This window comes from Myxocyprinus asiaticus, chromosome 6 (assembly GCF_019703515.2).
Source record: "Myxocyprinus asiaticus isolate MX2 ecotype Aquarium Trade chromosome 6, UBuf_Myxa_2, whole genome shotgun sequence".
Taxonomy (NCBI): Eukaryota; Metazoa; Chordata; class Actinopteri; order Cypriniformes; family Catostomidae; genus Myxocyprinus; species Myxocyprinus asiaticus.
In genome coordinates, this window is record NC_059349.1 from 37,412,950 (window position 1) to 37,428,118 (window position 15,169).

A 15,169-nucleotide genomic window follows, 5' to 3' on the forward strand; every position below is an offset into this window, starting at 1 on the left:
CCTAAAAAATAAATACATTTAAAAAAAAAGGGCAAAAATCATAATTTAGGAATAAATAGAGCTGATGATGATACGGCATCATTTCCTGTATGGCGTCTTAGAAGTAATAAAAATAAGTTTTTCTGATATGATTATTACTGTTTACTAAAATGGTCTTCAGCTTCCCACTTTTTATTTTTTTTTAAAGGCAAGTCCAATAAATCACAGATTTGTTTTTAATCTGACCTTTCTTCAAGTTTGGTGAAATGTATGGTTAAATACACCAGCCAACAAAAAAATGTTTTTACTACAAATTATTCTGGTAAGTAACATTTCGCATGAGAGTATCCATTTTTCACATATTATTTGTGAATAAAATTACATATAAAAAATTAAAACATAATCATTAATAACAAAATCCATAACATTTAATTACGAACAGCTTCACAAAACGATGACATATTAAGTTCACATTGTCCATTATTATTACACATTTACTTGTATAATTACAACGTTATTTGAACGCAAGTGTAAAGTATGATCCAATTATTCTCCTGAAAGTCAGTTATATCTGTTTTACTGAAATTCCAGTGTCCAAAGAAAGTTTCAGGCTAAGTGTTTTTAGCCACCCATTTATCCTCTTATTTATAGCACCAAAGTTATTCGGTAACATTTTACAATAAGGTTTCATTTGTAAAAATTAGTTAACTTCATTAGTTAACATAAACTAACAATGTACAATACTTTTACATCATTTATTATTATTAATGTTAATTTCAACATATAGTATTAAATTTTTTAAATCAAAAGTTGTATATGTTAACAGTTAATGCACTATGAACTAACATGAACTAACAATGAATAATTATCTTTATTAACTATAAACAAATATTAGGCCTAATAAGTGCTGTAAAATATATATTGTTCATTGTAAGTTCATGGTACCTAATATATTAACCAATGTTAAAGTATGGAATCTTATTGTATAGTGTTACCAGTTATTCTTGAGTTATTTTATTTCATGTGTCATTCTGTGTGCTTTTTCACACAGAGGAAGACTGTGGGTTTTTGTTTAGAGTTTTGTCAGTGTGGACTGGAGTACCACAGTGATGCAATTCTGGTTTGGCCTCGTACAAAAACCTCTCCCTGAACAGCTCAGAGTTTAAATGCCTGTTGCTGCACTAAATGATTCTTTTTAGGTTGTTCTGTCATCTTAGATATTAAGCTGACCATTTTTGTCCCAGTCTCAGTGATGGCCGTGGGTTTTGAAATAGTTTTAGGGAAATATTCAGAAGATTCAATCACAAGACAGCATTTCATACTGTAAAATGGGACGCAATGTTTCTGTCTCACTTCCGTATAAGACAACCCTCTGGATATAGGTTTAATTGCATGGAGATTTTGTGCTGATGTTTTTCATCGTGGGCTGGACTACCACAGTGACACATTTATTATTCAGCACTGTACAAAATCTCATACAACTCGTATTGCTGTTTTGAACAATATTGATACATTTAAACCAAAACTTTCAGGTTTATCTTTTCAAATGTGACTGGACTATCACAGTTTTGGATCTTTCAGTATTTTCTGTCTCTGTTTTGATGGCTTTTGTTCCACCTGTTTGTATCTGAATGGAGCAGGCACTGAATTATTATGGATATGCACAAGCAGCTGGAATTGTCTTTCAAAGAAAACCAAACTGGACTCCTCCAACTGGATATTCGACATCATCAGTCCAGATCAGTGTATAGTATATTTGTTAAGATGTGGGGATAGTTTCCAACACTAAAGGATATTGTTAGGGGGTTGAATGAAGTGCAGACCCTCTAGCCTTTGGAAATCCCATCACTCTCACCGTCATACCAAGTAAGTAAATCAACTTTTAAAATGATTATAATGCAGTTCTTTAGCCCATGGTCTAAAACCAGTGAAAACATGAACTTTGATCAGTCAGATTGAGTTTACAGGGCTCAGTTAGATTTTTAAACATTACAAGCTTCTACACCAACACATGCGCTATAAAAAGTAGTGGAAATTCTGTCAATTAGCTTGAAATGGTCTCTGGCAGTTGGTCTTGGACTATTGCATAAGTTCAGCTTTAAGGTGATCAATACGAATGTTAACTTGGCTTGTCACACTGAAAAAAACGTTTGCGGTAATTTAAATTATTCGATTGTCCTGGGATGCTTTCTGGCTATTTCACTGACATAATGATTACTGTTTTGCAAATACAAGACTTGCTGTTGTTATGTTTTTGTACATTGTATTTTCGCTCCACTGTATTCATGTGAAGAAAGTACTGTCTTGCCACAGGATTGAAAAAAGTGATGAAAACTCCATATTTGTCTTTACACAGAAGATGTACCTGAAACTCCCCCGACACTGTCCATTTTGTCCCCTTTGAAGGGCAGTGGAGGGGATATTTGTCTGGCCGCCGGGTTTTTTCCTGCAAAAAAGAATATGACTCTGATTGCAAATGATAAAAGCTCTGAGACTCAAAGTACCAGCAATGCCCTCTTGTTTACAAACACCAAAACCTATTATTATGCTGGCTTCAACAATAAGGATATCGAACAATGCAAAATGGATCAAGTTGAGAAAAACAAAGCTCTCAACACTTTCGTAACAGGTTTGTACTTAAGTTAATAATTATTGTTTAATGTTTATTTTTTTTATTTAGTTTTTTTTTTTATATCGTAAATGCTTTTTAATGTATTTTTTGTTTTGTTCTGGTTAATTCTTTTTCTACAGATAAACCTGATAGACTGATTCCACTACACTGTGAAACTAAATACTCAGAGTTCAAAAACACTGGTTAGTAATAAAATAAATTTACACTGTACCATTAATACTATTACTTTTGAGTAACTAACTATACTACAGCTCTGGAAAAAATTAAGAGACCACTCCAAATAAATCAGCATCTCTACATGTATGGCAGTCATTCCATTCCAGTTTTCTGTTGAATTCCTGCTTGAATTTTTGAGCCAGGAGTGGCATAAAATCACCCAACAGTAATGTGAAAGACTGGTGGAAAGTGTGCAAAGACTCATGAAATCTGTGATTGAAAATCAGGATTATTCTAAGTTAAAACATTAGTATTGTGTTGTTTAAAAATGAATATGAACTTGTTTTCTTTGCATTATTCGAGGTCTGATAGCACAATATTTATGATAACATCTTTATTTGAAAGAAATGTTGTCAGTAGTTTATAGAATAAAACCAAAATGTTCATTTTACTTAAACATATACTTATAAATAGTAAATCCAGAGAAACTGAACATTTGGAGTGGTCTCTTTATTTTTTCCAACGCTGTATATTGAGATTGGACATTTGTTTAGCATTTCAATGTAGAGAATTTATCTGGATTTTATGCTTTAAATGCAATTTACTATCATCTTAAGTCAAATGACACTAAAGAAAATTGTTTATTTTTTCCCCTAGATGGTCCTAAGGCAAACTCCATGACCCTTCTTGTGACAGGTCTGAGAATTCTGCTTGCTAAATGTGTTGCAATCAATGTTTTGATGACTGTTAAGGTATTTCTAGTTTAAGAGTTAAATTCAGGCATATGAGAATTTAAGCCAAATCTGAAGCTTCAACGGACCATGCAAAACAAATAGAGGGCGATTATAGCAAGTTACAATGTCAGCATTTATCTCTATGTCAATGAATGTTAAATAAGGGAAAATGCATATAGTTGGTAATGTAGCTAAAATATAGATAGTAAACCTCTGTTATGTTGACTTTCCTGACATATCAATTGAGTTTCTTTCTTAGATTAATTGCTTTGCTGTGTTTTGCACTTATTCATGCATTTTTAAACTTTGTTAAGAACAAATTCAAATCAGAAAGACAGGTGTGTGTTGCTTTTTGACTTAAAGAATTATTTTTTTTATTTATTTTTTGCAAAGTGGTCTAAAAGTGTATTTCTTTTTACATTGTCTAATTGTATAATGGAATAATTATTTGACTTTGCAAGGCTCTTTACATGTTATATGAAGACATTTTAACATTTTCAAAAAATAAAATATCTGATGAAAGAGAAGTTTCATATGAGTATGTCTAAACCACAGTTTCAACAGCACACACATGCCGGAGGCACACTCTCACCACACTTTCAGATAAACATCTACTGCGCGCTTTGGGTTCCAAGAAACAATGTGTGTTGTTGCTTAGTTTTTTGCAGTGCCTCTGTAATAGAAAGAGTGAGACCACTATAAGTAGGCCTAACACTAGTTTCTGAGTCCTTTTATAATAAATTATTACATTGACAGAAAATATTCCACACAACAACACACTACTTTATCAAATCACTCTGTTCTACTAACAAACGAGTTTACAAAATTTAAGTGAGTGATGTCCTCACTCGTTCCATTATAATGATTGGTACTCAATGTCTGGAACCATAAACCTACCTCCTTGCCATGAGCTAACGTGTGTACTGCCCTCTTGTGGCTGTTAGTGGGAATATGCTTACCAACTCGAATACATTTTTTCTTTTCGACTTGAGTGACACCTAGTGGCTCCCTGAAGTTTCAGATTTGGTATAGAGCAGCAGAAACATTAACTGAGACTTCACCCTTTAAATCCTGATCAAGTGTGTTTGCAAACTATAAATGAACAATAACAGTTTAAGTATTTATTAAGTGGGAGAGGAAATTTAAGCTATTCAATTTTGATATGCTTTAAAAAAAAAAAAAAAAAAAAAACTATATTTCTGTTTACAAAAGTTAGTTAGTTTGGACAAGCGGCATTTAAGAGTCCTGATATTTAGTAAGCTACTGCAACACCACTGTTTTTGATCCAGGGACTTTGTTTGTATCAGTCTGTGCTCAAGGCATGTATTGGTCATCCCACTTTGGCTCGTTTTTAGCTATTTTCAGAGAAATTGAAATTAAGTAAACTGAAATGTAAGGTATCTCGACATTAGCTTCTTGTTTATATACATTTGAAGCAGTATCACATTCACAGTCATGCTGTTGTTCTGAATATCAGCAGGCTGTCCGGCATTGTCACAACGGCTGAATCACAGTCGTGCTGATATTCACTTAAAAGCTCTCTTGCCAGTATGAAGTATTGCTTGAGCATATATTCTTATATTATTTATGACACTTCTTGTGCAGCATTAGAGCAAAGAATGATAATAAATAATGCCATGTGTCATGATAAAACTAGGTCAGTAGAACACTGCTGTCTACTTTAAGAGGATAGTTACAATGCACCCCCATTTGAATTGTTATCTTTGAATAAAATAAAATGTTTAGTTGGGCATGATGTCATTTAAATTCTCTGGTTTGGAATGAAGTTGTTAAATGTGCAGCGAAACTCACTCATTTAAATTAATACACTGTATATTACAGAGGATGTGCAGAAACATCTAAGGATGTGATATACAGTGGGAGCAGTAACATTAAGGTAAGGAACTTTTGAATCTATTAAATGTGCTTCACTGCATATCTTTTTATTTTATTTTTATTAGATGTGTTTAAATTTTTTTTTTTTTTTTTTGCATCACTGCACAATATTCTCATATCCTGGCTATCAGTGATTATCTATAGCTACTTAAGACTCTTGATTTCTCACCAATACTATGTTTTTTGGATACACCAGAAACAAGTAGTAATATTACTGTTAATATATATATATATATATATATATATATATATATATATATATATATATTAGTTACAAACCACCTGGCTCAAGGCAGAGTAAAATGAAGGGGAGGCCACACGTGGATAAGATTTTAACAAAAATATATATGTTTATTAATTATATATATAAAAAGAAAACAAATAACATAATAAATCCAAAAAATAAACTAAAAATAAAAGAACACAAAAAGCAGATCAGGTGCTGGTGAGAGGAGAGGCCAACACACTGGGGAGAAGGGCCTTTTTATGGGCTGCTCATTCCAGCTCTCATCTCAGGCAATTCAGAACACCTGCTTCTAAACTCAACCCTGGAAGAGACAATGCCATCTGGTGGACAAAAATTAGCATCAACACCCAGGGTCATAACACCTCTCCCATTAAAACAGAGGCTCCTAGATTAGGGACTCTGCAACCTTGGAACCTACAGAAGACGTTTGAACAGTCACCAGAACACTCCAGCAGTTCAACCAGCTGACATCACAGTATGCTATAACTGCAACAATCCACAGCCCCATCCTCCAGCAATTTTCTGGCGCCCTGAAAAAACACTGAACAAGTGGGACATGGGAAAACAAGGAGAGAGAGAAGACAGACAAACTGGCAATATTATTCAGTCAGGGAACGGGACAATGCATCCGCCATAACTTTGTCCAGTCCTTGAATATGATGGACCTCTAAACTCTGTAATGTTATCCACCTTTCTGCAGTCTGTACAAAATCTAAATGGATTATCCAGCTTAATGACTAACAGACAAGGTGATGCCCAATTCAGATGGGAAGGTTTCCCCAAGTCATTATCCAAAAGATATTTGAATTTAGCATTCAGGATATTCTGTTTTTCCAGCGATACGCAACATAATCTCTGCTGAATAGGATGAGAATGTCCCACATCTATACCGTGCTCTATTAAAGCAGTACACGAGTGCATATCTGAAAAGAGTGATGGAAACTCAGACATAAGAGACTTTAATTGAATGCGATTTTCCTCCGACAAATGCCCAAACATACAGTGCTGTAAAAAAGTATTTGCTCCCATCCTGATTTCTTCTGTTTTTGTGTATATCTCATACTAAATTGTTTTAAAAAATTCTAACAAAATCTAACAAAGACAATCTGAGTAAATACAAAATACAGTTTTTAAATGATAATGTTATTTATTGAAGCAAAAAAGTTATCCAATACCAACTGGGCCTGTGTGAAAAAGTATTTGTCCCCAAATTTATGAAACTGCATTCATAATGGGGTTCAGCTGGACTAGACACACACAGGCCTGATTACTGCCAGCCCTGTTCAATCAAATCAACACCTAAACTTTTTCAGCAGCATGAAGTTGGCTAAAAGGTCTCACCCAGTAGCACACAATGCCAAGGTCAAAAGAAATTCCAGAAATGATGATGAAAAAGGTGATTGAAATACTTCAGTCTGTGAAGGGTTACAAAGCTATTTCAGATGCTCTGGGACTCTACAGAACCACAGTAAGAGCCATTATCTCCAAATGGAGAAAACTTGGCACAGTAGTGAACCCTCCCAGAAGTGGCCGACCTTCCAAAATTCCTCCCAAGAGCACAGTGATGACTCATCTAGGAAGTCACAAAAAAGCCATGGACAACATCTAAGGAACTGCAGGCCTCTCTCGCATCAATAAATTGTTCATGACTCCACTATCAGAAAGACAATGGGCAAAAATGCCATCCATGGAAGTAGCGAGGCGAAAACCACTGCTAACCCAGAAGAACATTAAGGCTCGTCTGAATTTTGCCAAAACACACCTTGATGATCCTCAAACCTTTTGGGAGAATGTTCTGTGGACTGATGGTCAAAAGTGGAACTGTTTGGAAGATGGGTCCTGTTATATCTGTCGTAAATCAAACTCAGAATTCCACAGAAAGAACATCATACCTACGGTCAAGCATGGTGGTGGTATTGTGATGGTGTGGGGATGCTTTGCTGCTTCAGGGCCAGGGCGAACAATAATTGAGGGAAACATGAATTCTGCTCTCTACCGGAAAATCCTAAAGGAAAACGTCCGGTCATCAGTCCGTGAGTTGAAGCTCAAGTGCAACTGGATTATGCAGCAAGTCCATCTCTAAATGGCTCAAAAGAAACAAAATTAAAGTTTTGGAGTGGCCTAGTCAAAGTCCTGACTTGAACCCAATTGAGATGCAGTGGCAGGATCTTAAACAGGCAGTTCATGTTTGAAAACCCTCCTATGTGGCTGAACTAAAGCAGTTCTGCAAAAGAAGAGCGGGCCAAAATTCCACCACAGTGTTGTGAAAGACTGATCTCCAGTTATCGGAAACGTTTGGTTGCAGTTGTTGCTTCTAAAGGTGACACAACCAGCTATCAAGTTTAAGGGGGCAGTTAGTTTTTCACATGGGTGATATAGTTGTTGGATAACTTTTTTGCTTCAATAAAAAATATATGTACATTTGAAAACTGTATTTTGTGTTCACTCAGGTTGCCTTTGTTTTATGTAATGACTCGTTTGAAGATCTAAAACAATTTAGTATGAAAAATACACAAAAATAGAATTATAAAATACACAAGAATAGAAATCTCTGAATTATGAAGCCGAGGTTGAACACAGTTATCGAGAACATTCTCCTCTTCAACACAAACTGCTACCATAGGTGAAAAAGTGATGGACTCAAATCCTGTGACCAACGCAACGGACTTCACTTCAGCACTATGGACAGCAGCATCTGACCTGGACACACGACTGTAATAAGGTTTCAACAGATTTACGTGGCAGAGTTGTGTAGACTCTGTGTAGAGGAATTAGCGCACCCTCAGCAATCAATCTCAAATGTTCTGCTTCTTGTGTCATTTGAGCTTCTTCAATTCTTAGTTCATGTACACGTTCTCGAATTCTTACCTTTTCTAATTCTAATTGGCGATCCCATTCACATTCATGGCTTCGAATTTGCTGCTCAAAAGTTAACCCACCAGTTTCAACTCCTGCAACTGTATGCAGGGTTGAGGTGGCTTTCAGCGACAGCCCATCCTCATCAGACGTATCTAAAGTCAACATTAACCTTACAACCATCTTTTCTTTAACCACTTTCCGAAGCTGTTTTAATTTAGTACTTTTAGATAAAGATACCTAAAAAATTGTGTTCAACACTCCACAGCTGATCTTTTGTAAGACAATCAACTCTTTCCTCCGAGGGCACAACAACAAAAACTCCACCAACCTATCCATTTTTGTAATTTCAAACAAATCACAAATACAAATTTCTAATGAGGCAACCAAATTTCCTACCAATTAGAATCAGTTGAAAAAGAGCCCAATCAAACAAATTATTGATCCCCACTTACCCAAATTCCTTTGACTGCACATGACCAATGGAGCAGTGTAGACAGCGCTACGATGCCGGAAGAAAACAAGTTTAGGAGCTGTTTATGCAGATACAGGTCAGGAGCTTCAGTTAATGTTCACATCAACCATCAGAATGGGGGAAAAAATGTGATCTCAGTGATTTGGAGCTTGGCATGATTGTTGGTGCCAGATGGGCTGGTTTGAGTATTTCTGTAAATGCTGATCTCCTGGGATTTTCATGCACAACAGTCTCTAGAATTTACTCCGAATGGTGACAAAAACAAAAAAACATCCAGTGAGCGGCAGTTCTCTGGACGGGACTGCCTTTTGATGAGAGGTCAACAGACAATGGCCAGACAGGTTCGAACTGACAGAGTCTACGGTAACTCAGATAACCGCTCTGTACAATCAATAAATAGAAGAATATGCTATTCTGAGATGCGGGTTGGTGCTGTTTTGGTGGCACAAGGGGGACCTACACAATATTAGGCAGGTGGTTTTAGTGTTGTGGCTGATCGGTGTATAGGTGTATACTATATATATATATATATATATATATATATATATATATATATATATATATATATATATAATGTATAACATTATGGAAATTATTATTTTTAAAAATCATTTGGTAAACATGGAATTTGAAGAACATTTTTTAACAATATACAAGTATACTGATTATCATTATCATTAATTTTGAGTGTTTGGTAAATACTGATTTGAATAGATTCCTTTCAATACTAACTTCTTTATCTCTACACTGTGGGAAGAGGTTTTATGTCTGGGAGTACACCACTGTGGTCGTCTGGCTCGGCTTCAGGTTCTTCATGGGATCTGGGACTAAATTAATTGTGCAGTCCAGTAAGTATTAATTTTTATTGCTTTCCTTGTTGTTTAGAGCATGAAAAGTTATGCCCAAAATGTTTTTATTTATTTTTGTGTTTTTTGTTTGTTTTGTTTTTTGCGAACCAAAACGTAGTTGAATAAGTTAAAAATGAATATAGCTTAGTTTGAAGATGGAAATTCATCATGTGAGGCTATTTGCAATGAAGGATATTTGGATTTGATAAAACCAAATGAAAAAATAGAAAGTTTATTTTAACTAAAATAAAAATGTAAAAAGTACAAACCACAACAAAAAACTTGTAGAAATTGCTTGTTTTTGTAAACAAATCAGTAAATGCAAATATAAAAAATATCACAGAACAATGATATTTTGTGATATTAAATTTGTACAATAATACAATATTAACATATTGTGATAATCAAAATGTGATATTCAAAATGTATTTAAAATCAAAACTTGAAATTAATAAATAATAATAATAACAAAATAGATAATAGAAAATATGAGAAAGTGAGGTGAATTCATTTCATGCATGAATTTTTTTTTAAACAATTAAAACAAAGCTTTCTGCACCTGTCAAATGTGTAGAAGTAAAAATAAAAAGATTTGTTTTTATTATAGACCTGTTGAATGAAAAATAGGAGCCAGTGCTTGGCAGTATTTGGCATGGAGCGTCCCTATGTGTGACTAACAGTGTAGACAAAATCATTTTGGCAATGGAAACAAGCTGCTAATTCAAACCAGTTAGTCAAATTTATATGATAACTATGATCATTGTGACAATGGCAGCCAAACTGATTTACTTTTTTTCTGTTAACCTAATTGTTTAGTTCCTGAGCTACATACATTTTACATGATCAACAAACATGCATAGTCAAATTTTTCATTTTAAATCCTAAAAACAGAGGTAAGTGGGTTAAACCATAGATTAAATGTACTGCAATATAAGAATTTGAGTTAAACAAAATGCAAGCGCTGAACATAACTGTAATTAAATATCACAGGGAATCACAGTAAGGTTTGTGAATGGACATGTGTAACTGTGTGAATAATGCTGGAATAAAGACAATATTTGGGAGAAGCACAAAGCTAATTATAGAGCAAAGTAAGTGAATGTTTCAGATAAATATAGTTAGATAAATGTCTCACTGGATTTTGCATGAATGGGCTATTGAAGGGTCATTTCATACACTGTTGTGAGTCTGTAGATTAGTGGACTCTTAAGAGTCATTGTTGGCTGTGGCTGGGTTTCCCTATAACGTTGCAACTTAAGCTTTTACGATCATCTTAACTAACGTTGCTCGTTATTTTATGATGGAGTAACACCTGTTTCCCAAGCCGGCTTGTAGATCGCTCATTTTAAAGTTGAACTTAAGTGCTTCGTTACAGGAGCTGTCCAGTTCAGACTGGTGCTGATCACTTTGGCCAGTATGTCTAGGAGTTTGTCCTCTCAACATGAAAATAATATGGCAATACTAACAAACATGGAAGTTGTTTGTAACCTTGTCGAGGCACCAAAATGTATTAACTAGAACAGAATTTAAATAAAGAAATAATGGTGGCTTTAGTAAGACAGAGATTCAGATGTATTGATGCTCAATAGATTTAGAGATTATTGAAAGTTGCAATAAATGTATGCTATGTGAATCATAAGGGGCTCTCACGTAGCCTAAAGTTTTATTACTTTGGCTGGAAACTGAACAAATGCACATAGAACAGAATTAAAATGACGGGCATCAGTACTGATCTACTTATAGACCAACTGTATCTAAATACAAATAGATTATCTGGTTAGACTTCAAGGCACTGGACAGATTTAACTCCTACCGAGGCACTGTGTACTTGCCATTATGCAGCATGCAATTTGTACTGCCTTGTAAAAAGAATATAGGCGAGCCTGTTTGAACCAGTCATTGGAGGAAGGAAGAAGTCGAGGAGGAAGAGAAAGAGGGAATCTCTCATTGAACACTCTCACTCTAATCTCCTTTTTAAACTATATTTTAATTATTTACTTTGGCCTATTAAGTTTTAAACTGCATGGTCACATTACTCACATTTGTCTTCTTAAATAATCTGTTTAATAAGAACATTTCATCTTTCTATTGCCATTACAATTATGCTTATCAAAGAAGGCTAATTTAACGTTATACTGTATTATGTGTCTTGTAAATTTAGATCTATCACGTCACATTCACAGACTGCGGAGACTGCCTATTAATTTCAAAGCAATTTTTGTAAACACTTTTTATCCTCTGAAATAGTTTACAATGGCTTTCCAATGATTAAAATATATTAATGCAATTTATTAAATGTCCCATTATCTTTGATAAAATGCCAGAAAAATATGTTTAAGTTGCACTTAATGTGCTTAAGATAGGTTTAAAGCTCTCGTTAACCTTTTTACGAACTACTTAGATAACGATGCTTTTGGGAAATGTGCCTTAGAGATTAAGAACTACTTAAGTGCTACTAACGTTCTACTTAGTGCTTTGGGAAACCCAGCCTGTATCTGTGTCCGTGAGTGCGATGATTTGGTCATCAAAAAGTTAAACCGAGAAAATCATGGAAATACAGACAATACTGTGAAAGGAAAACAAATGAAACATGGTGTCTTTTTTTATTGTGTCATTTGATTTAGTTGTGTAGTTATGGGCAAGCTTAAATCATGATGGTTTTTATCTCTTAAAAACTTTGGCATGTAAATCACATTTGTTTTATGGTGCACATAAATTCTTATTAAGAATGGCAAAGATTAGATAAGTACAAACACGCAATGAATATTTGGTATGATGGGATGGGAATACTGTCTGGTGAATAGTATTTGTTTGTCATGTGTATGTGCTAGTTCAGTACAATAGGTTAACATTTTGGCTTGTAGATTGCATGTTTTATTCTGCACATGCAATGCAAAGAATTGCATACTGAAATCAGTGTGAAAATACAGTGTATCAGTCTTAAACACTTATTTTAGGTAGCATTCAAAAGTTGCTAAAGTTTAGCAACTCAGAACTGTTGTGCTCTGAGTAAAGGATATGGTGTGAATACTGGAGGTGGATATAGAAAGCTGCTCTTCAAGTCTGGCACAGTTTTATAAATTCAATCAAGTGAGTATACAGGATGCAACCCATCTTTTTAAGTTAATATATTTAGATGGATATCACATTAATTTGCATTACACATGGCAAAAAATAAATAAATAAAAGGACACTGAGGCACATTAGCTTAATTGAAATTATAGTCAATGGCAAAATTGAAAACTAATGTAATAAACGAAAGTGTTATAGGTATAGCATTAGTCTGTCCATTGTAAAAAGTCAAGCTCTAGTACCAGGTTTAGTAGAATTTACCGCATGTCAACTAATATCTTTGAAAATTAGAATACATGTAAATATGTAGCAGGAATGTAAAGCAAATAAGTTATATAAAAATCTATAAGATACAAGTTCTTGATCAGCAGTTATTGTTTTATGTTGGTGCCATGAAAATCAACATGTATTTGTTAGTTGTTACATCCTCCCTGGTCTAGGGTAAAGGAGTAACAAAACAAGATGTAAATTAATAAACAAAATGTTGTACTTGTCTGAGCTCCCGTCTCCTATCCCAGCACTTTCCAGACCCCACAACTTTAAAAGAGTAACACAAAGATTTATCGAAGTATAACTCAGTTTGATACAAAAGGGAAAAATACATAAAGACAGAAGCAAAAATAGCTCAGGAGAGGGCCAGGCCAAAAAAAGAAACAAAAAGCTTCTACCGGTTTCGTAAACAAACTAAATAAGCTCACAAAGGGGGAAAAAAAAAATACAGGGCTACAATTAGCTCACTCTCTAACATAAAAACAGGAGAAAAAAAGGTATATAAAAGGAAATGGCACCCAACTCCCTGCAGCTTCCTCCATGACTAAGCATAAGCTAATTAGCTTAGTGGGTTTGTAGTCAATAGTTCAACCATACAACACAAAGTTTGGGAAGATCCAACACAACATTGTCTGGGGCTCCACCAGGCACACTTTTATACTGGTGTGCCATCCTCCAGGAGCAAATCAGGAGAGCCACACCCAGTGATGATAACTGAAGCCAGCTGGTGTCACTGATCCTGTGATAGCAGAGTAGGGGAAAAAACAAAACAAAGAAGCACACACAGGTACCCAAACAAAGATTACGTATTGGGACGTAACAGTCCATAAAGCACTGTGTGACTAGCAGTGGGGGTTTGTGGAAGATAATTTTTTGAAAAGGAACAAAACTGACAGTAAATTAAAGTATGGAGATATCCTGAAACGTCAATAATAAGAATACACAGCCCCATCACTCCTTCAGACAGTATTATAATAATAATAATAAAAAAAAAAAAAAAAATATCAAAGAAATCAAAGTTAATCATATTGACTGAACTGCCATAAATGTAATTATTAATTTTGTCATAACAGTAACATAACAGTTGTGTCTAGGTTTATAAATGACTGTTTAGAACCTATACATACAAATAATAAATTACTAAAGTAAATATCCTGCAGGATTTGGTTAAAGCCTTTTATGCTGTGGGACTAATGCAAACAAACTTGTCTTTGGCGAAGGAACAAAAGTTGCCATTATCTTTAGTAAGTGACAAAATCCAGTTTAATTTATTGATTTATTCTTCAATAATATAGTAGATATAGCTTCAATAATGTATTAAAGGGATACTTTGTACAAATGAAGATAACTTTTGCTGGCCTGTTGTTGATGTATCCATTTCATCAACTGTAATATTGCACAACTGAAAAAAATAATGTGTCGTATGATAGAGGAATCACTATTAAAACACTTCTACAGTTATTTCTCTGCTGTGATAGATGGTGCATGGAGTATTTGGTATACTGTAGGTTGTAGCTCAGTGTGAATAGAAATAACAAGATTACTTTTGGTGGTGGAACCAAACTCATTGTTGAATCAGGCAAGTATAACCCCAATTCCAAAAAAGTTGGGACAGTATGAAAAATGCTTATAAAAAAAAGGATTGATTTGTAAATTATATACACCCTTTGCTATATTGAAAACACTACAACTACACATTATATGATGTTTTTGCTTGTGAATTTAATTGTTTTTTTGAAAATGTATTGTTTTTTGAATTATATGCATGACTGGATCATACAGTAGAACTTTGGAATCAGTTTCAGGCTTAGGCCAGGTCCTCACTAATTCATTTAAATTTGAAACCTTCATTTTCAGTTTCCCAATATAATTGTTTTCCAAAGTATGCAGTACTGGAAAGCATTTTAGAATTCTCCATTCTAGTGTGGATGAGAGGTGTAAACATTGCGAAACCAATGTATTTTCAAATGAAAACGTATTAGTGTGGACGTGGCCTTAGACCCG

At 34.4% G+C, this 15,169-nt stretch overlaps 1 protein-coding gene across 2 annotated transcripts in view; it reads left to right on the top strand.

The window, feature by feature from the left end:
• Nucleotides 1-204: 204 nt before the first annotated feature.
• The window catches only part of LOC127442236 (uncharacterized), a 50,567-nt gene continuing 35,602 nt past the window's right edge, over nucleotides 205-15,169 (top strand). Inside the window, exons 1-8 of one of the 2 annotated variants that reach the window (XM_051700115.1) lie at nucleotides 205-301; nucleotides 1,031-1,079; nucleotides 1,801-1,845; nucleotides 2,336-2,608; nucleotides 2,731-2,793; nucleotides 3,425-3,463; nucleotides 5,344-5,398; nucleotides 9,733-9,786. In XM_051700115.1, the coding sequence (XP_051556075.1) occupies nucleotides 278-301; nucleotides 1,031-1,079; nucleotides 1,801-1,845; nucleotides 2,336-2,608; nucleotides 2,731-2,793; nucleotides 3,425-3,463; nucleotides 5,344-5,372 (522 nt within the window). In that variant the 5' untranslated portion in view covers nucleotides 205-277 and the 3' untranslated portion in view covers nucleotides 5,373-5,398; nucleotides 9,733-9,786. Of the gene's footprint in view, nucleotides 302-1,030; nucleotides 1,080-1,800; nucleotides 1,846-2,335; nucleotides 2,609-2,730; nucleotides 2,794-3,424; nucleotides 3,464-5,343; nucleotides 5,399-9,732; nucleotides 9,787-15,169 lie in introns of those variants that run through there. The other variant, XM_051700116.1, reaches the window with a different exon arrangement.